Below are 22,576 nucleotides of genomic sequence, written 5' to 3' on the forward strand. Positions count from 1 at the left end.
TGTAGAATATCATGAAAATTTCAGGCAAATATATGGATAAACAAAGTGAATTTCATACCAGCGTTGACGCCATGAATTTTTCAAATAAATGAGTTGTTACTTATAGTATCGGTATTATTACTATTGAATATGCTCAATGAACACGATTGCATTTCAAAAGTATATTTTCATACTATTATAAATTCAGTATATTGAGGAACTACTCGTCCATTTAGCAGCAACGGTTAGAATCAACGTCATTTTACGTAAATGACGTCATAATAACAAGTACGTGTAAGCCAAACCTTGAGAAAACGTTCCGAGTTTATAGATTACCAGTAATTCCAGGCATTTAGATTGAATGACTGATTGTTTAATTCCATGATTTAATATTGTCAAGTTTATTTATTTTATTTTGTTGCGTATGAAGACATTGCACATGTCATATTTTCTAAAGAACAAATTAAAATTTATTTCCTGTTTCGTTTTGTTTCCTGTGTTTGATGTATTTTTCCGAAAAATTTTTTCGTAAGTTTCCTAAATGCAGATATTACATGCTGCTACTCAACTAAAAGCACCTAATAATTAAACATATTGAAAAGATAACGAAAGCTAATAAGTTCAAATGTTTGATTTTGCTTTAATTGTATTCCGAAATTTTAATTTTAATCAATATTTATTTATCAATATTTATTTTTTATTTGTTCCGTATTGACTTTATTTATTACATATCGGTATAACTTTTAATATTTTATAGATTTTATTAACAAGATAGATAGACTGTACGATAACAATTTCGTTTTGTCATACAAAAATAGAAATGATCCGAATTTACACTGGCCTTTCCTGTCTGATATGCGCGATATACATTTCGTAGGTTAGAGACAGTCAATACCAGTCTAGATCCAGATTCTCAATTTTTTTTTAAATTTATTGTCTAACTTACACATAAATTAAAGTACAAGAAAAAATTTGGCTATATAATGCCAAGATTCTAGACATCTAGCTTTCCTTACAGTTTTACCATCTTAGTGGATAATTCCGGCAAGCTCAGAAAAAACAACAACAAAAACAAAAATCTTTTTCAGAGTATGTCGGAAAGACATGGCAATTTAGTGTTTATCATCTAAAAATACATATGATCTGAAGTTTCGTGTTCTGTTGTCTAACCTGCACGTAAATGAACAAAAAGTAACAGTAACTCGGGTCTTATAAAACCAAGACTGTTATTTCTAAAGTTGTAATGAATACATAGCTTTCCTAATCTACCTTCATAGATCTTTCCGGCAAGCTCGAAAAACCGCGGCAACCTCGGATATGTTTTCCGAGCTTGCCGGAAAGGCCAGAAGGTGCTCATTGGTCTACTGACCTTTTATTTTTCACCTCGAAATTGAAATTACAGTAAAATACAGAATACTTAAAGCACAGTTAGGAGTTATGCCATTGCCGACGTGAAGCACACTCTTAGATCCACCATTCTGAATTGTGACACCCCCCCCCCCAAACTCAACCCCCAGTGCACCAATCTGCCTTCCTATTAATAATTAATCGATTCAGCAAATTTAACAAATGGTTGGGATATCTTCTTCTGTATTTTATTATGCTACAGCGCTAGCTCACCAATCTTTTTAAAAGATAAGCTTGTTTAATTATAATAATATTCGAATGTCGTTTCATTATTCGATCGTCGGTCCATTCGACTGATGGTCGAATAGTCGACTATTCGTTGACATCCCTAATTTTTCGTAAGTTTCCTAAATGCAGATATTACATGCTGCTACTCAACTAAAAGCACCTAATAATTAAACATATTGAAAAGATAACGAAAGCTAATAAGTTCAAATGTTTGATTTTGCTTTAATTGTATTCCGAAATTTTAATTTTAATCAATATTTATTTATCAATATTTATTTTTTATTTGTTCCGTATTGACTTTATTTATTACATATCGGTATAACTTTTAATATTTCATAGATTTTATTAACAAGACGCATGAATTCAATGTATTACAGTGAAAGGGGGTAATCATGATCATTTTGATGTGTTTGATATGATCATTTTTCTTCCAGAATTTTAATGGAAAATAATGACGCAATTTTATTGAAATCTCTAATGAGTAAATATACATGTACGCGAATGGATGCAATTCTTTGTATGACAATCTATTTTCAAAAAAGGTTGTTAATTTGTTGTTTTTTATTTTATTTTATTTTGTTATAAGGCTATTGATCTTTCTATTTTCATCGTGTAGGATATATCCTAAATATATTCCTTACACTGGTGTGTCAATTTGACCGGAAGTACAGATTATTTAGATTTTTGCAAAGGAAGTAAAAATTGCACCTCTCTCTCATGATGACTATACAAAATCAAGGCGTGTACAAATTACAAAGTGTTGCTATATATTTTTCTGATTTTTCCCTTTGAATTAATGCTAATCATGCATCAGGTAAATGATATATTGGGGACTAGGTAAATATAAAACAATTATTTAAAATCTCTTTAAAACTGCAGTAGAAATTTAAACTTGCCTAAAGCGCAGAATGGGGAAAGGGAGGGGGGGAGAGAAAAATGAAAAACAAGAAGCAAAAAAAAAACAAAAAAAAACAATATATTAAAGGTGATTATTTTGATAATTCTCTTATTGTTTACGGCTTCAAGAAGAAAGAAAAAACGGCAAGGGGACAGCCGTCTTTGAGATTAAAAAAATATAAACTAACTACATGTATTATGTTATAGCAAATGACTATTTCTTAAAAAAAAATGGGTGAAACTCGATCCATCCCCACCCCAACCCCCATCCGTTAGAGTACGTACGTGCTACAAAATATGCGATTTTTCTAAATATCGACCTTTTCCTTACTAACTCGTGTGAGTTCCATTTACATTACATGTACATGTGTGTAGTTGTTCCTTTGAAGACATTATATATATATAGACAAATACAATTTCAGAGAGAGAGAGAGAGAATAAAAACACAGTTACTAAAATAGCGATTTAGTTTGAATCGTTTTGAATACATTATTATAATGCATTAAACTTATTGACTTTTTCAGTAATTCTCAAGTGTTGATTTTCTCAGTTAAATTAGTATAGCATAAAGTGACCGAGCATTTTTTTGGTGTGTGAGTGTGTATTTTTCTTTAATTCAGGGGGGATGTTAAATCTGAATTTATTAAATAATTAACTGTTCATGTTTTTATTTTAGCTGCAATAATGTAGCCCTCTCCGATATTTTTTATCTGATATTTTTTGGAGAGGATCCCCCCCCCCCCAAAAAAAAGGGAGGGGGCTACATTTTTGCAGCTAGTTTTATTAAACCACCAATCCTTTTTAATTATGTTACCATGAATATTTTTTAAGATACAAAATACGAAAAAAGGTGGAATTTTGTGAAGTCTCTTTCAAATTTTACTTGGGTGAGTTTACGTACATGTATGCTTAAAATATTTATTTTAAATCATAATACGATCGGTATATTTATTTAAAATTTTGATAACGCCCGATATTCGGACACTCGGAATGGGATTGAGCCGTGAAGAACCGGGTCTAAAAAATTAATACACTGTATATTTTTTGTTTCCTATTAAAAGATCGCAAGTGGACTGGTGTAACTGAAAAATATATTAAAAGATAAATGGGCTTCGTTCAAGTATTGCAAGTTGATAATAAATAAACAGGAAGGATTAATTGCCAAAAATGAAGGCGATATATACTAGTATATGAATCTTTAACTTTAGTGATCTAATGGAGGGCGATTTTCATAATTTGTGGTTGATCTATGCTTGAGTAGACCATCCATCAAAAAATGCAGTTTTTGTTTAATCTTGTATCAAAAGAAGCATGGAATCGGATACAAAGCTTACGGACTGCAGGTAACATGGGATGTTAAGTTTTAAAAACTATGTACGATTCATGAGGCGAGTTGGGGGGGGGGGGGGTTCCTTCAATTTGAAATGTTCCATTTGAGTTATTAAATATCTATATGTAAAAGTAACGAAAAACCAACCTTAGGAAATACAAAGCCCACTTAAAAAGTATGAGGAGAGAGTCGTGTATTTGAAAAAAAAACTTAACCAAGCCCCCTCCCCCTTTCCCCTTCATTCATATACATGTTTATACCCGATACACAAAATATATTTTTCAAGTTTGAGCTGATTGCTTCTGACTCGTATCCCACTAAAAAAAAATTGAACTCGCCACCGATTTCTGAAAATACTGTAAATTGTATACAAAGGCAAACCGCTGTTTGAGGCCGGAGAGGGCGTTAAATGTTTTAAAAATGAAAAAAAAAAATTATGCTTTAATACCATTATTCATTTTTTTTCAAGTTAAACGAAAGAATATCGGTCACTGCACACGTTAAATCTAGAATGTGCATCCACTTCCTATAACTATGTAATTGTTGCATAATGCTTCAATATTGGCAATTCTAGCAAAAAGCAATGTACATGTATATTTCACAGTGATTTTTTCGTCTGTGAAGTTTGGGGAAATTAGCCTGGTAGGATAGCTACTCGCTTTTTCTACTGTAATGCTAAATTGGCAAAGAGAAACAATTCCGATTAAAGTTGAACAATGTTTATTGTAAAGTCAGTAGATAGAAAGTGAATTTTATAAAAGTTGTTACACAAAAAAAATTATAATAAACAGGTACAAGTAATTATCGAATAAACAATGTCAGATAAGTAAATAACTTTTGAAATAACCTGTAGCGAAACCCGCTAAGAGAAGGTATGATTACTAAAACAACAAATAAAGATCGATCAGTTACGTGAAATCAGTCATGCAAAGCGCTTACAACAGTTTTTAAAGTTACAAAAGTTAAAAATCAAAAGTAGACAATAAAATCAGAAAACTTACAAAAATTTAACTCCAAAGACAATGTTTACAAAACTTCGGGAAAATTAAGTTACCTTCTCTGACTAGAGTTCCGAACAGGGAACATAATTCATAAGCGGTAAAATTAAATTGCCAAAAATTTATAAAAATAGAAAAATTCCAAAAACACTATTTCGTGAGTAATTCAACAAAGAAATGATTACTAGTAATGTAATTATATAATTTTAAACATTATTTGAACATTAAATGAAACCAGCAATTTGAAATTAATAACACATTTCAGATATTTAAAAATGAAGTGTAAGCCAAATGAACAAAGTAATTTATCCTAATTCCGTATCAAGAATACTTTATAGGAAATCATTAAAACATTAATTAAAAATAACTATAATGAAATTAAATCTAATCTTTAACTTTCAAATAAAATAACACAAGCTTACCTAAATTGGCAAAGAGAAACAATTCCGATTAAAGTTGAACGATGTTTATTGTAAAGTCAGCAGATAGAAAGTGAATTTGCTAAATTCACAATCTATCCGGACTCTACATCGGAATTGAACTCTTGACCAATCAGGAAGCTTGTTACAAAAATTACTGCAGGTAAGTCGGCAATTTCTTTTGATAGGCCTGACACTGATTACTTACATTATCAAAGAGCCGAAAGGTGATGAAGTCAATTAGCTAAATTTCCGTTTTGAGTTTTTAACAATAGGAAGATTAGGTGAAGCCGAAACAAAATAAACAAGATTCTAAATCGTACAATTAATTTAATACCTGTGACATAGCAGTGTGTCAAGCCAATCTCGCAAAGAATTTGCCAACAAAAAGGCCGAAATAAAAAAAGAATTTTACAGTTTATTTAGTAGATAAAATAATTGTTTCGCAACCTGTCATGAGTAAATTGATTTCCAAAAGGTGACAGATTGCTTAAATTCCGCATTTAATGGATTCAAGAAAGCGTATATTTTTTTGTGATACAGAAAAATAAAAATAGAAATTATTTTAAGAAAACTTGATGAAATTAAACAAAATTGAAATTAAGAAAAAGGAATTATTTTCATAAAAATTAAAACAAATTTAAAATTTCAAATTGTAATGAATTAAAATTCATATAATATAACCTGTTACATTAAAGTTTTAGAATTCATAGAATTTAAAACTAACTATAACAATCTCCCCCCTTGCCTGAAAAAGCTTTGTCCTCAAAGCTTATTTTTTTTTTTAAATATATTTTTTTTTTTACACTATATCTATATTGGCAGTTTTAACAATATACATGTGATGTAATTGAAAAACATGAAATTGAAAAGAACAAAAGCAGAACAAAATAAAGACATGTGATATCAAAAATCAATAGATACAAATATTTACAAATGGAGAACCTTTCTTTGAAGACATTTGCTACATATAAGAGATATTTAACTAAAAACATAAATGCATACAATACAAAGTTTTGATATTTACAACAATCATAAAAAAATGAGGCATAATATATACAAGCTTAAATGGATAGCTTTCAATTGCATTATCTTTTATAATCATTGAACATTATGAAGTAAATCATTATAGATGGATTTACAACACTACCAAAACTAACATGTAATGCACAAAACATCTTGACAGTACCAAGTAAAAATGCACACATGTAAAACTGACATGAAATATGACAATGTAAAGAAAGATTATGGCAAATGCTCTTTTGTATTCAAAGAGTCAACAATAAATGTACCATGATGTGGTAAAGGTTGAAAAATACCATGATGTGAAACTAAGATATGAACATCAAATGGTTGTTCAGTGATGCGTTTAGCTTTCATTGCAGAGAAAAAATTTAAAGGAACAGTAGATTTTACATTGATAGTACGGGTGCCTGTAACATTTGTAACATTGAAACCAGTCCATTCAATTTTCATTTTTGAGGTAAAAAGAGATACTGATACAGTTATGTCAATAATATCTGAAGGTGGGCAGATTTTCCAAAATGAAGGACACAAAGGTAAATTTAAAACAGGTACAAAAATACATTCACCTCCAGTGGTTAATTCAAGAACAATTCGTGTGAACCTTTGTTTTCTGTTCATACAGAAATAGTATAATGAACAAATCAATAAAATGAAAATAACAATTGAACTTAATAAAACAGATGCATGGTTCCATGAAAAATTTGACAACAATAATTGAAACTCAGATGGTTCAGGAGTGGTTATTTGTTCTGGCTTATAAATAAAAGACGGAAATTCAGAATTTGATTTGACACCAGTTGACTGAAGCAAAATTATAAGAATTGTAGAAAATTTTCTATTGTAAGAAAAATTTACACTAAATCTTGCCATGCATAAGGTGATAAAAATGAGATTCACATTAATGCTCACACAAGGGAAAAGACAATTAATTTTGGGACAGTTGTCAGGGAGAAGTGAATATATAGATGGAAAAATAAATTCATTATTTGTTCTGAGTGGAAGAATTGTGTATTATATACATGTAAATACTCTGACAATTTGTAAGCATGAACAGTTTGGTTTTGGATGACACTGTCAATCTCCATCAGGTTTTGTGGTGTTGTGATGATTGCTGTTGTAGATGGTAATAGGCATATCAGAGTGCAGATGTAAAATGGTAACCATTGCCATTGACCAAACCCTATAAAGATACCAAGAAAGAACAATAAGTGGTAGATAATCAAGAAAGGATGTGTTGATCAGACACATATATTAGCACTATAAACATTGAATAGAAAGCAAAGTCTCTATCAAAATGACTATTTTCCCAAAAATATATCTAACTTGTCTTATAAAGAATGGTACAAATCCGGCCGGGAAGCAACAATATACCAAATATACAACTGACTGATGCAAAACTGCTTTCTCTGACCTATTTTATGTATTCCTAGATATTGACTTTTTTTTTTTATTGTTTTCGTATTTCTGTTTTCAAGTTGTATTTGTAGATTTATCGTTTTCTAAGACGTCCTTTCTTTGTGTATTTCTCAAAGTACTCTTCTACTAAATCAGGTCTAATATTTTCTTGCGGTTCCCATGTTTTGGATCCATCAGTCCATTCTATACGCAAATGTTGATCTTTATGTCTGTATTTGACAAGTTTTCTGATGTCATAAGGATACTGCTGAGCATCATTGTCTGTGTCAGGTGTTTGATTCTGGGGTTGGGATTGAGGTTGATCAATCTCTTCATTAGTGCGTTGGTTGGTAGATGGTACATTTTGGTTATCTGAATTGTCATTGTCATCTCCAGTGTTATGTTGATTTTGGTTTTGAACAGTTTGAGTTTGTGCTATGTTGTCTCTTTCCACTTCAGGGTCATAATAATGTTTGATTTGTGAGGCATTTATGAAGGATTTGAGCTCTTTGCGGTTGGAACAACGTCTGATTTTGTAAGTATAATTTGGCCCAATTTCTGATATGTAGTAGGGTCCTTGATATTTTTCAGCTAACTTTGGAGAAAGTCCTACTGGAGTTTTGTTACTTTTGATGAGAACTTTATCAAAGAGCTTGAAGTCTGGGACTTTAGCATGTTTGTCGAATCTCTCTTTGGATTTTTCTTGGCTCTTAAGGATATTATTTGAGGCAATTTCATGAGTTGTTTTCAAATTCTCCACAATTTCCTGCAGTTGATACATGGAAGTTTTGCTGAGATGATTGTCTTTTGGAAGAGCATGGACATCAAAAGGGAGATTCATCTCTACACCAAACACCATGTAAAAAGGAGAGAAATCTGTGGATTGAGTTGAAGGTGAATTGCGTAAAGTCATAAGAATTCCTGGTAGTTTGGAAGGCCAGTTGTTTTGCTCTTTGTCTGCATAGGCTCTAAGACACTGAATCAAGGTACTGTTTGTCCGTTCCACTTGGCTATTTGTCTGGGGGTGATAGCTTGATGTTAGGAAGTGCTTGATGTCAAAAATTTCACATAGACATGAAATGAGATTGTTTATAAAAGATTTTCCTCTATCTGAAACAAGTGATTTGGGACAACCAAAGCGAGAAAAGATATGTTCAAAGAGACATTTGGCAACTTCCGTGGCTTCTTGTGTTTGCATAGGAAAAGCTTCCACCCATTTTGTAAAGGAGTCAACGACTAAAAGAACATACTGATAACCCTGAGATGTTTTGTGCAACTTAAGGAAATCCATATGCCATCGCTCAAAGCGACCAACAACAGGTAGAGATGTTAATGGGGGAGGACGTGCATGAGTATTACGCTTTACTCTTTGGCAGATGTCACAAGAATGGATGTAGTCGTAAATCTCCTGGTGCATCCTTGGCCAATGGTATTTAGACTTCATTGCTGCCATCACCTTCTCAATGCCAAGGTGGGCTCCACCAGCACTACTGTCATGGTAAGCTTTCAGAGCTTCAATTCTAAGGACTTTGGGTAAAGCAAGTTGCTGGATCCATCTATCATCAGGTGCTTGGTTGCATTTGACTCTTCTCTGGAACCAATGATACAGAACTCCATTGCAGATTTCATAATACTTACTGTTTTGAATGATTTTGTCTCGAGATTTCTCATCTGAAGGAAGGATGTCATTCTTTAAATAGAAATAGATGCTTTTGAAGTCTGGACAATTCTGCTGTAGCTCTGCAAGTTTAGAGAGATCTGAAAGTTCTGGGTTTTCGAAACTGACTTCTAATTCAGGTTCAAGTGAACAAAGATCGGGAATATCAGAGTAGTAAAGAGTTACTTGAGTAAGTTCTGAGAGATTATCTTGTTCAGAAGAGACAGAATTAAATTCTGGAGATGTATTGCATTCAACAGAAGGTGAATCTTGGGAGAGAGGTAGTGGTTCTTTGCTAGTTGTTAAAGATGAAACAACTGCTTCATCTGGCTCAGAGTTCTTTGTGTCATACTCCCTTCTACTCAAAGCATCGGCCACTTCGTTATTTTTACCTGGTCTGTGGATTATGTCAAATTGATAACCCTGGATTTCTAAAGCCCAACGAGCAAGTCGCCCTGTTGTACGTTTTTGATCCATTACATACTTGAGAGCTTTGTGGTCAGTATATATTGTAAATTTCTTGTCAGAAAGATAGATTCGGTAGGAACGAATACCCTCAAGAACAGAAAGCATCTCTTGCTCTGAAGTGGACCATTTTTTTTCAGCATCCGTAAGGCTTCTGCCACCATAAGCTATGACATGTTCTTTTCCTGTGTCATCTAACTGACCCAAAACAAACCAAATGGCTGATGAAGATGCATCGCATGTAAGAATGAAGTTTTTGTTTATGTCTGGGTAAGAAAGAATTGGTGAAGACAAAAGACATTGCTTAAGAGCATCAAAAGAAATTTGGCATTCTTTGGTCCATTCAAAAGTAACATCCTTGCGTAAGAGATTGTTAAGAGGAGAAGTGATTTTTGAGTAATCTTTCACAAATTTTCTATAGTAATTGCACATGCCAAGAAATGATCTAACATCTTTTTGTGTCTTGGGAACAGGAAATGTGCTGACAGCTTTGGTTTTCTCTGGATTGGTTCGAATACCATGTTTAGAGATGATATGCCCTAGATAATTGATCTCTTTAGCAAGAAAGTCACACTTGCTTGGCTTTAACCTAAGATTAGCTCTGCAAGGGCGAGTAAAGATTTCATCAAGATGAGTCAAATGATCCTCAAATGTTTCAGAGAAGACCAAAATGTCGTCAAGATAGATTAAACATTGACGCCAAGTTAATCCTCGAAGAACTTGAGTCATGACCATCTGAAAGGATACTGGAGCATTCATCAACCCAAATGGCATACGTTTATATTCATAAATACCACTCTGAGTGATGAAAGCAGATTTGTGCCTAGAGTCTGGATGCATGCCAATTTGAAGAAAAGCACTGTGAAGATCAAGACTAGAAAAGTATTGAGCCCGACTTTGACCAATTGTATCGAAAACACACTCAAGACGAGGGAGAGGGAAAGACATTGGTTTTGTTATCTTGTTCAAACGTCGAAAATCAGTAACCAAACGAAATTCGCCTGAAGCCTTTTTGACAAGAAGACAGGGTGAATGCCAGTCACTGTTTGACTCCTTAATAATATCATTCTTCAAAAGATCCTCGACTTGTCTGTTGATCTCGGCATGGTTTGAAGGTGTTGTTCTATAAAATGGCATTTTTACTGGTTTTGCATTTGGATCTGTGTCAATTTTATGCATGTACATGTTGCATTGTCCCAATTCTTGATAACCAGTTGCGAAAATGTCTCTGTTTTTGTTGAGAAACTGTGTCAATGTGTGTTTTTGAGCACTGTTTATATCTGATTTGCTAAGATCAAAAGTGAGTGGTGTTTTGTCACTTGTGTTTTGCTGTGTATTGACCATGTTGACATGTGCAGTGTTGTGTTCTGATGGAGTTGATGCATCAAAATTAAAAACTGCATTGGGGTCAAAATCAGAAACACTAGCAATAACCTTACCTTTTGGTAACCTAATTTCTTGACTTGTGGGATTTAGCACCTGTAGAACTGATTGACCATTTTTGATTTTAACAAGACATTGAGCACCCAATATGTGTAGATTCTGGATATCTTGTATTGGCTCTAATAGCACTTCTTCACCTGAATATCTTTTGGACACCTTGACAGACAAAACATTCTCAGAAAAGGGTGGCAAAATTGTTGTTGTTGCCACTCTAACTAAACCACTAGTAGATTTCATTAAACACACATTTGCTGAGTCATTGTAAAAAGACATTGTATTTTCAGCTAGATTAAGGGTCACCTGATGTTTTTGTAAAAAGTCAAGACCAATAATCAAAGAATGTGGTAATCTATCTACTACATGCACTGGAAAGGTAAATGTCACACCTTTAAAAGACAAAGGTAATTTTAATTTCCCTAGCACTTTCAAATGACCTCCTACACCATTGACAAAGTGATAATCTGGTTTTTGTAGCACTGAGTTTTCAAAAGATGTTTTGCTTAAAAATGAAGCACTAACAACAGTTATAGATCGAGGCACCCGTATCAACTAAAGCATTTGTTTTTACACCATTGATAAAAACAGAAACAGTATTTCTTACTAAATTTGTTGCCAAATTGATTTCTGCCAATTTTGAATTTTCGAGGCGCCTATCCATGCTATGGATAGGCATGAATTCCTATTGTAATTTAAAAGAAGGGTTGAAAAATGGACTTGCTGGATTTCGAAAACATACAGATTCAATATGGTTGAATCTAGAACAAATTTTACAAAAGTGATTATATGCTATACAATTATATTTGTCAAAACAATCATCAAGACCACAATGAAAGCACTTACGGGGGCCTGATTGTCCTTGGTACTGGGGTTGTGGAGTGGGAGAGAATCTCGCTGGTCTGGAGTTCTGCTGATCTTGCATCTTGGGTCGGTAGTTTGGACGCTTTCCCTGATAATTGTGACTACGGTCATACACAGGTCGGCTATTGTTATTTGTAAATTGTCCATCACTGCGCGGATATAACTGCTCAGAAAATTCCACAGCCTGGGGACGGTTCTGATACTGACCATGACCAGATTGTCTCGGGAAGTTCCTGGAACTACCACGGCGGAATCCACCTCTTGCATAAGTGGCTGGAGGGTCATCTCTGCTGGGTGATGGCTGGAGATTCGAGCTGATAGCCATCACTGTTGACTGCAATTGGTCTGTCAACTTTGAAAGAAGGCGCTCTTCCATTCCTTCAATGCTGGCTATCACATTTTTGTCGCTTTTCGTGATTTTCAATGTTGACTCTGCTCTTTTTGCACAGCGAAATAAATCCTCGAAAGATTCTGGATCTTTGTCCAGCACTTTTTCTGCTATGTCCTGTTGAAATCCTTTGGCGATTAAATTGACTAGCATGCGTTGTGGGATTTCTTCATCACAGGCCATTTGTTGTACCCTGGAAATGTATTCCTCTGATGTTTCATCTAAATGCTATTTTATGTCCAGGAAATCCAAATCAAAAGAATTTTTATTTTTGCCAAATCTCTCAAGGAATGCTGATTTCAAATTCACAATACTGTTCTTGGCAGATGGCAGCAAAGCAAGGTACCATTGCTGTGCAATGTCACTCAGATGAAATACAAATCTGTTCACAATTTGGTGTTCTGTAAAGGCATGCAGGGTACACCACTGCATGAATAGTGTCCACCACTGAGATGCACTAATGTTGCTCTTTCTTCCAGAATACTTTGGGAGATTAGCTGAGACATTATCTCTATAGTTGATGGCTTCTGAATTTCCTGTGTTTGTGCTTATTGTAGCCATTTGAACAGCAGTTGTTGTTACTGGGGAACTTGTAGATGAAGTAGTGTTAGCAGACACTGGTGCTTGTGTATTTACGCCTGAAGTATGGGCACTTGATTGTTCCGAACTTACGGTGATTGTAGCTTCAGATGAATGCTGGGTATTTGTTGTTTCTGATGTTGTAGTTTCTGCTGATGCTTCTTGTTCAGTAAAACTGATGAGGTCGTCTGAGGAATCTGAATTTTGACTGGATGTTGACCTTAAGCTGTATTTTTGAAGAGGCATCTGGTTGTTCTAGTGAGAGGCACGGAATCTGTGGTTTCTCACACCACTTTTCACAGTGATTTTTTCGTCTGTGAAGTTTGGGGAAATTAGCCTGGTAGGATAGCTACTCGCTTTTTCTACTGTAATGCTAAATTGGCAAAGAGAAACAATTCCGATTAAAGTTGAACAATGTTTATTGTAAAGTCAGCAGATAGAAAGTGAATTTTATAAAAGTTGTTACACAAAAAAAAATTATAATAAACAGGTACAAGTAATTATCGAATAAACAATGTCAGATAAGTAAATAACTTTTGAAATAACCTGTAGCGAAACCCGCTAAGAGAAGGTATGATTACTAAAACAACAAATAAAGATCGATCAGTTACATGAAATCGGTCATGCAAAGCGCTTACAACAGTTTTTAAAGTTACAAAAGTTAAAAATCAAAAGTAGACAATAAAATCAGAAAACTAACAAAAATTTAACTCCAAAGACAATGTTTACAAAACTTCGGGAAAATTAAGTTACCTTCTCTGACTAGAGAGTTCCGAACAGGGAACATAATTCATAAACGGTAAAATTAAATTGCCAAAAATTTATAAAAATAGAAAAATTCCAAAAACACTATTTCATGAGTAATTCAACAAAGAAATGATTACTAGTAATGTAATTATATAATTTTAAACATTATTTGAACATTAAATGAAACCAGCAATTTGAAATTAATAACACATTTCAGATATTTAAAAATGAAGTGTAAGCCAAATGAACAAAGTAATTTATCCTAATTCCGTATCAAGAATACTTTATAGGAAATCATTAAAACATTAATTAAAAATAACTATAATGAAATTAAATCTAATCTTTAACTTTCAAATAAAATAACACAAGCTTACCTAAATTGGCAAAGAGAAACAATTCCGATTAAAGTTGAACGATGTTTATTGTAAAGTCAGCAGATAGAAAGTGAATTTGCTAAATTCACAATCTATCCGGACTCTACATCGGAATTGAACTCTTGACCAATCAGGAAGCTTGTTACAAAAATTACTGCAGGTAAGTCGGCAATTTCTTTTGATAGGCCTGACACTGATTACTTACATTATCAAAGAGCCGAAAGGTGATGAAGTCAATTAGCTAAATTTCCGTTTTGAGTTTTTAACAATAGGAAGATTAGGTGAAGCCGAAACAAAATAAACAAGATTCTAAATCGTACAATTAATTTAATACCTGTGACATAGCAGTGTGTCAAGCCAATCTCGCAAAGAATTTGCCAACAAAAAGGCCGAAATAAAAAAAGAATTTTACAGTTTATTTAGTAGATAAAATAATTGTTTCGCAACCTGTCATGAGTAAATTGATTTCCGAAAGGTGACAGATTGCTTAAATTCCGCATTTAATGGATTCAAGAAAGCGTATATTTTTTCGTGATACAGAAAAATAAAAATAGAAATTATTTTAAGAAAACTTGATGAAATTAAACAAAATTGAAATTAAGAAAAAGGAATTATTTTCATAAAAATTAAAACAAATTTAAAATTTCAAATTGTAATGAATTAAAATTCATATAATATAACCTGTTACATTAAAATTTTAGAATTCATAGAATTTAAAACTAACTATAACAATCTTTGTTATAGTTAGTTTTAAATTCTATGAATTCTAAAACTTTAATGTAACATATATATTCATTTACGTTTAATATGTACTCTATACAGAATGAAAATAAAGTAACAGTACTTATAAGGGTTGAGGTAAATCATTCACAATTTACTTAGGAAAAGAAAAGAGGCATACAAAGTGAGGACTTTTCTATTTCCGACTCTCAGTTTTCAAAGTTCTTACATGTACTAGAAAACAATTATTTTCAAAAAATAGGTAATCAGAAATGTCTTTGACACATTTGATTTTTTATTTCATGTATTTAATGGCATAAAGGTTTGGCGTGTCAGGAAGACAAAAATATCCAACAGTATTTGAATTCTCAAAACAACAATTAAGATATAGCAATAAAATACGCGCGATTTGTTTTAGGTTTTTAATTTCATGATAAAGGCGTTAACCTCTTTATTACACGGTCTCCTAATCAGTGTAGATTTTCAGACTAGCTGGTTTATAAGTAAACGAGTTTGTTGGGGTATATCATTTTTTTTTCTTTAGGAAGAAAAACCCATAAAATTTCATACAGAATGCGTTCAGAGTACTTTTATTTTTAAACAATGTTTTATCTTCCGTACATTGTAAATACATACCAGTATGCAAAATGGAAAGTTTACCAATGTCTCTTTCTTTTAAAAAATTACTTTGTCCCAGATCATGCGCTGAAACAGGATCTTCCTTGCCTTGTTAAAATTTGTTGAAATTATACATAAAGCAGGTGCGATTTATGTCATTGATACAACGTAAACCCGCAATTTTTAGGTCACCTGAGTCACTCAGTTGACCTATTGCTATCTGTTTTTGTCCGTCGTTGTGCGTCGTGCGTTAACTTTTGAACATTTTTAACTTCTTCTCTAGAACCGCTCAACCAATTTCAACCAAATTTGGTATATAGCATCTATGGGTGAAGGGGAACAAAAATTGTGAATTTCATGGTCCCTGCCCCCCCGGGGCCTGAGGGGTGGGGCTAAAACCACCAAAAATAATGCAATCTTTAAAAATCTTCTTCTTTACTCCCGGATATGAAGCAGTCAAACTGTTGGCATCATTGTAATAAGCATTGAGCCCTCTACCAAAATTGTGAAATTCATGGCCCCAGGGTTAGGGGTTCTGGCCCCAGGGTGGGGCTATATAGATCATATAGTGAAAGTGCATAAATTCTTTGAAAATCTTCTTCTCTGCTCCTGGGTATTAAATAAAGTTACTAAGTACATAGTTATGATGAGCAAGACTGTCTCTTCCAAAATTGTGAAATTCATGGCCCCAGGGTCAGGGGTTCTGGTGTTAGGGTGGGGCTGTATTGATTATATAGTGAAAATGCATTAATTCTTTGAAAATCTTCTTCTCTGCTCCTGGGTATTAAATAAAGGAACTAAGTACATAGTTATGATGAGCAAGACTGCCTCTTCCAAAATTGTGAAATTCATGGCCCCAGGGTCAGGGGTTCTGGTGTTAGGGTGGGGCTGTATTGATTATATAGTGAAAATGCATTAATTCTTTGAAAATCTTCTTCTCTGCTCCTGGGTATTAAATAAAGGAACTAAGTACATAGTTATGATGAGCAAGAGTGCCTCTTCCAAAATTGTGAAATTCATGGCCCAAGGGTCAGGGGTTCTGGCCCCAGGGTGGGGCTATATAGATCATATAGTGAAAGTGCATTAATTCTTTGAAAATCTTCTTCTCTGCTCCTGGGTATTAAATAAAGGAACTAAGTACATAGTTATGATGAGCAAGAGTGCCTCTTCCAAAATTGTGAAATTTATTGCCCCAGGGTCAGGGGTTCTGGCCCCAGGGTGGGGCTATATAGATCATATAGTGAAAGTGCATTAATTCTTTGAAAATCTTCTTCTCTGCTCCTGGGTATTAAATAAAGTTACCAAGTACATAGTTATGATGAGCAAGAGTGCCTCTTCCAAAATTGTGAAATTCATGGCCCCAGGGTCAGGGGTTCTGGTGTTAGGGTGGAGCTGTATTGATTGTATAGTGAAAATGCATTAATTCTTTGAAAATCATCTTCTCTGCTCCTGGGTATTAAATAAAGAAACTAAATACATAGTTATGATGAGCAAGACTGCCTCTTCCAAAATTGTGAAATTCATGGCCCCAGGGTCAGGGGTTCTGGCCCCAGGGTGGGGCTATATAGATCATATAGTGAAAGTGCATTAATTCTTTGAAAATCTTCTTCTCTGCTCCTGGGTATTAAATAAAGTTACCAAGTACATAGTTATGATGAGCAAGAGTGCCTCTTCCAAAATTGTGAAATTCATGGCCCCAGGGTCAGGGGTTCTGGTGTTAGGGTGGGGCTGTATTGATTATATAGTGAAAATGCATTAATTCTTTGAAAATCTTCTTCTCTGCTCCTGGGTATTAAATAAAGAAACTAAATACATAGTTATGATGAGCAAGACTGCCTCTTCCAAAATTGTGAAATTCATGGCCCCAGGGTCAGGGGTTCTGGCCCCAGGGTGGGGCTATATAGATCATATAGTGAAAGTGCATTAATTCTTTGAAAATCTTCTTCTCTGCTCCTGGGTATTAAATAAAGTTACCAAGTACATAGTTATGATGAGCAAGAGTGCCTCTTCCAAAATTGTGAAATTCATGGCCCCAGGGTCAGGGGTTCTGGTGTTAGGGTGGGGCTGTATTGATTATATAGTGAAAATGCATTAATTCTTTGAAAATCTTCTTCTCTGCTCCTGGGTATTAAATAAAGGAACTAAGTACATAGTTATGATGAGCAAGAGTGCCTCTTCCAAAATTGTGAAATTCATGGCCCCAGGGTCAGGGGTTCTGGTGTTAGGGCAGGGCTCTATAAATTATATAGTGAAAATGCATTAATTCTTCGAAAATCTTCTTCTTTGCTCCTGGGTATTTAATAAAGTAACTAAGTACGTAGTTATGATGAGGAGGTGGGCCTCTTCCAGAATTGTGAAAGCCATGGCCCCTGGGTCAGGGGTTCTCGTGTTAGGGCGGGGCTCTATTGATTATATAGTAAAAATGCTTTAATTTTTTGAAAATCTTCTTCTCTGTTCCTGGGTATTATTTAAACAAACTAAGTGCATGGTTATGATGCATAAGGATGCCTTTTCAAAAATTGTGAATTTCATGGCCCCAGGGTCAGGGGTTCTGGTGTTAGGGTGGGGCTGTATTGATTATATAGTGAAAATGCATTGATTCTTTGAAAATCTTCTTCTCTGCTACTGGAGACTATTTAAACGCATAAGGATGCCTTTTCAAAAATTGTGAATTTCATGGCCCCAGGGTCAGGGGTTCTGGTGTTAGGGCGGGGCTCTATTGATTATATAGTGAAAATGCATTGATTCTTTGAAAAACTTCTCTGCTACTGGAGATTATTTAAACAAACTAAGTGCATGATTATGATAGACAAGGATGCCTCTTCCAAAATTTTTAAATATATGGCCTCAGTTTTTGGGGTTCTTGAGGGGGGGGGGGGGGGGGGCTAGGGCAACAATGCTTCATCTATCAGTGTATTTAACTTCTAAATTGTTGTATTATACTCAGGTGACCGTTAAGGCCCTTGGGCCTCTTGTTAATAACGTCACAACTATTGTAACGTCATTTACGTGTGACGTTACCTTTTTTGGCAATTCAAAAATTTACGTTGGCAGCGAAAGGGTTAAGACCATAGGCCTCTTGATTAGGATAAGTGATTCAGGTGAGCACTGTGTTCCATGACTTTCTTGTTTAATGTTTACAGTTCTGGTGTCAGGACCCTTCCACACAATGCAAAAATCCACTACAACTATGCAAACTACCTCAAAGATACAGGACAGTTAAACACAGCCAAAATCCACTACGAGACAGCAATCAGGTACATACACTTCTCAAATTAACGTTCAGAGCTATCTCAGAAGTTTTTATTTTCTCTGTTACCGTAATTATGATATGAATTAAACAACAAAGAAATCTGCATGTATCATCAATTAATTTTCTAATTTTCTTCTTTGATGCTTCTTCAAAATTTTAATTTCATTACAGATTATACCAAGACTTGCCTAGTGCTCACAATAATCTAGGAACATTACTCAATGACACAATGGCAGCAGAATTTCACTATGAGGCAGCACTGAGGATAAATCCAGATCATAGGGGAGCACTGATCAATCTAGGTTCTTCTCTTATGTAAGTACATGTAATTAAAAGAAATTAAATCAAATATAAGTATTTTATTACTGGGTTTGGGGGGGGGGGGGTGCAAGGAGGCAGCATTTGAGTGGAGGGGTGGTGAAGGCAGCGTAACTTCTTTAAACTACTAAGCTGTCAGAAAACCATAAAGTAAGCATAGAATTTCATGTATGACTGTATAGAAAGTAAATATTTGAAACACTTTTTCAGTAAAAGGGGAAAAAGGCATCGGGGACAGGAACTAATTGACAGAGTCCTTGACCTAGATCCTGAGAATGTGGAGGCCATTATAGTGAAGGCTTGGGTCAGTATGGAGGAGGGTAACTGGACAGTAGCAGGGCAGTTCTTCCAGAGGGCCCTAGAGAGAGATCCAATGAATTCAGAGGCTCTCTATTATTATGGAAAGTACTGGCATCAAAGAGGTACATCTTTAAAAGCAATGTTTAAAAGATGCTTATAAATTACTTAGGTTAAAGGTTAACTGGCAATTTGTATGAAAATTTTAGGAATTCAAACAAGGATGTGCAACAGCAACGTTAATTTCCAAAAATTATCTGGTGTAATTGGTTGATTGTGTTAAACTGCAATAATGTAGCCCTCTCCCATTTTTTTTTCAATCGGATATTTCAAATATGGGAGGGCTACATTATGTATTGCAGTTAATTGTGTTTTGTCAGGTGACTTGGAGAGAGCAGTGAAGCTGTACAGGAAGGCATTCTTGACAGATTCTAGACAGTGGTTGGCCATGGTTAGTGCAGGAGATGCCCTCAAACAGTTGGGAAAGTACCATGAAGCTGAGGAAATTCTCAGCAGGTAATTTTTTACTTGAATAACCATTTAAGGTTCATTCAAGGTACTCTGATAAGAGAGATAACTCTTTATGACATAAAAGACTCATTCCTTTATAAATTTGACAATCTATGCTATAATTGTTTGTATTTCATTTATAAAATACATTTCTTTTCGAAAATCATAAACATTAAAGCAATATTTTATATGAGTGAGCAGAGGGTTTATGAACCTTAAAGCTTACATTTAGATTGCACAATTTCAAGATGAATAACCTACCATATTATAAATTTCTTACAGCTTTAAAATGTTAAGATCTGCAATTTCAAATTTTAAATATTCAGATTGTGCTTTGTAGATCTCTGATGATAAGCCGCAGCATTCAGGCCATGGATTCTCTCGGACTTTTGTATTTCCGTTTGGGTAGGGTGTCAGACTCCATTAACATGTACAAAGAAATCCAGACATTAGATCCAGATAACGCACAGTCCCTCCTACATTTTGTAAGTATAACATCAAATACTGTTGATTCCTTATTTTTCGCAAGTACTTTTTTTTTTGCAAAATGGCTCTTTAATGTCAAATCGCGAGAACAATAATTTGCGAGTGGACGGTTGATCTAGAGATTTTACATTGATTTCAGCACTATAAAAAATAAAAGCGAGTAATTTTATTTTGCGAGTGGTTCTTTTCTCGTAATTACACGATAATCAATTCCTCGCGTATATTTAGGAATCTACAGTAGAACAGATGTCAGTTCTTGTCAGTAATTTAAGGGAAACAATTAATTACTTTTGGACAGCTATTTTGCTCTTTATTATTATTATTATTATCATAAAGAATTTTCAGATACTTTCTACATCAAAAAAATTACTCAGAAAAAGAACTTTTGACCTTTAAACTACATATTTCATTTGATGAAGATTCCATGATGTTTTTCACCAAAAAGTCTAAATTTACCATAAAAAAATAATACATGTATATCTTAAATTATTAACTATTTGTAGACACCCTTCTTATCAAAAGAACTTTGCCTTAATAGACACATTTTCTTTGAGTTGCAAAATATCATAAATGTGGATAGTTTATTTGCATCAGGGAGCTGATAACAAAAATTGATCTAGACATTACATATTTCTTAAATGATCAAATGAAATGAATTTTGTTGTGCTTAGGCTCAGATATTGGGAAACATGGGAGAATCAGAGAGAGCGGAGGAAGTTCTGACAGAAATCTTACAGAAAAATCCTCAAAATCCTGATGCCATGGTACAAATGTCCAATGTACTGGGACAACAGAATAAACACAACCAGGTAACACACAAAGGGCAATAACTCAGTTTATAATACATGTATATATTGAGCAACAGAGGAACAACAATATTCAAGTGCCATTAAATTGGGTCACATGTTTTCCTTTTATTTCCACTGCTGTATTTTAAATGGAAATATTCAGTTACTCTTTCAAATAAAGAAATATGTTTACAAGTCTAATTTTGAATATCATTTACTTTCTAGGCTTTGAATTACTTGAGGGATGCCATCAAAATAACGCAGAGAGAAAACAACAGAAACAAACTAGAGATATTACTCTTTCAGCAGGCTAGTCATTACAAAGATTTGAAAAGATATGATGAGGCTTTACAGGTAGGGATTTTACAAAAATGACCTTGTGATTTCATTTTAAAATTGAAACTCTGATTATTCTGTAATGACCCTCCTGTGGCATTATAGAAATTTGATATCTATATAACTATGATTTGTGATAAAGGTTTCCATAATTTCAGAGTTACAATGAAACTATTAAAATAAATCCAATGAAGAAAGAAGCACACCTCAACATTGGGGCCATTTTTCATCTCCAGGTATGAAACAATAGTTTTAAGCCTAAATCCAATAAAAATGATTTCTTTCTTTGGTTGCTACTACTAGAATGCATATGACTTGATATTAACTATTACCTGTGATCTTATATAGTTTTTTATTCTGATTTCAGAGACACTACACAAAAGCTAAGTACCACTATGGTATAGTCCTAAAACAAGATCCAGAGAACAGGCTAGCCAAGGAAAATCTAGCCAAATTGATAAATATTGAGAAGAAGCAAACACAAACATAACCATTGGGGGATCTCTTTAGAGAACAAAGATCAGGGCTTATTTTCAATTTCTGTAACAAAAAACCAGTTTCTGTATTTAAAATCTATGGATGTTGACTTATCTTTAATTTCAAACATATGAAATGTATGGCAGCTGTTTTGTTCAAAATTTGATAAGGTGAAATGAGACTTGCAATATGTCAAAGGGAAACTTTTTTATCTCCACAGCATTGTTTTTTTTTTTCACGTGTGTCTCTGTTTCATACTATATATATATTTTAATAATGATGTACTTGTATAACTTTATCCTCGCTCAATATTTTCCACTTCAATTTTTCCCTCCGAATTTATTTGATTTTATGTGTCAATATATTTCTTACAATAACTTGGATTTATTTGATTGGAAATGTAAAATTATAAAACTAAAGTTTTTCATCACCAGTACAAAAATAAATCACAGATATACATTTTTTGAGGGTACACTTTGGAGCATTTATTTAGTGCTTTTTTTGTCATTGGTAACTTCTGACATTAGTTTTTAGTGGTTTAATTTAGAATGTTTATTTTATACATGTAGTACATGTACATGTA

General features: G+C 33.8%; 1 protein-coding gene across 1 annotated transcript in view; it reads left to right on the top strand.

The window, feature by feature from the left end:
- LOC133197439 (protein O-mannosyl-transferase TMTC1-like) overlaps positions 1-22,319 on the top strand; it is a 39,434-nt gene extending 17,115 nt beyond the window's left edge. Inside the window, exons 10-18 of the mRNA XM_061333481.1 lie at positions 18,672-18,785; positions 18,953-19,096; positions 19,310-19,521; positions 19,777-19,912; positions 20,247-20,391; positions 21,064-21,201; positions 21,406-21,534; positions 21,675-21,752; positions 21,884-22,319. Of these exons, the coding sequence (XP_061189465.1) occupies positions 18,672-18,785; positions 18,953-19,096; positions 19,310-19,521; positions 19,777-19,912; positions 20,247-20,391; positions 21,064-21,201; positions 21,406-21,534; positions 21,675-21,752; positions 21,884-22,006 (1,219 nt within the window). The 3' untranslated portion in view covers positions 22,007-22,319. The remainder of the gene's footprint in view (positions 1-18,671; positions 18,786-18,952; positions 19,097-19,309; positions 19,522-19,776; positions 19,913-20,246; positions 20,392-21,063; positions 21,202-21,405; positions 21,535-21,674; positions 21,753-21,883) is intronic.
- Positions 22,320-22,576: the final 257 nt, after the last annotated feature.

The sequence above is a fragment of the Saccostrea echinata genome, unplaced genomic scaffold, assembly GCF_033153115.1.
Source record: "Saccostrea echinata isolate AGI-Se365-2 ecotype Australia unplaced genomic scaffold, CSIRO_AGI_Sech_v1 ptg000030l, whole genome shotgun sequence".
NCBI classification, from domain to species: domain Eukaryota; kingdom Metazoa; phylum Mollusca; class Bivalvia; order Ostreida; family Ostreidae; genus Saccostrea; species Saccostrea echinata.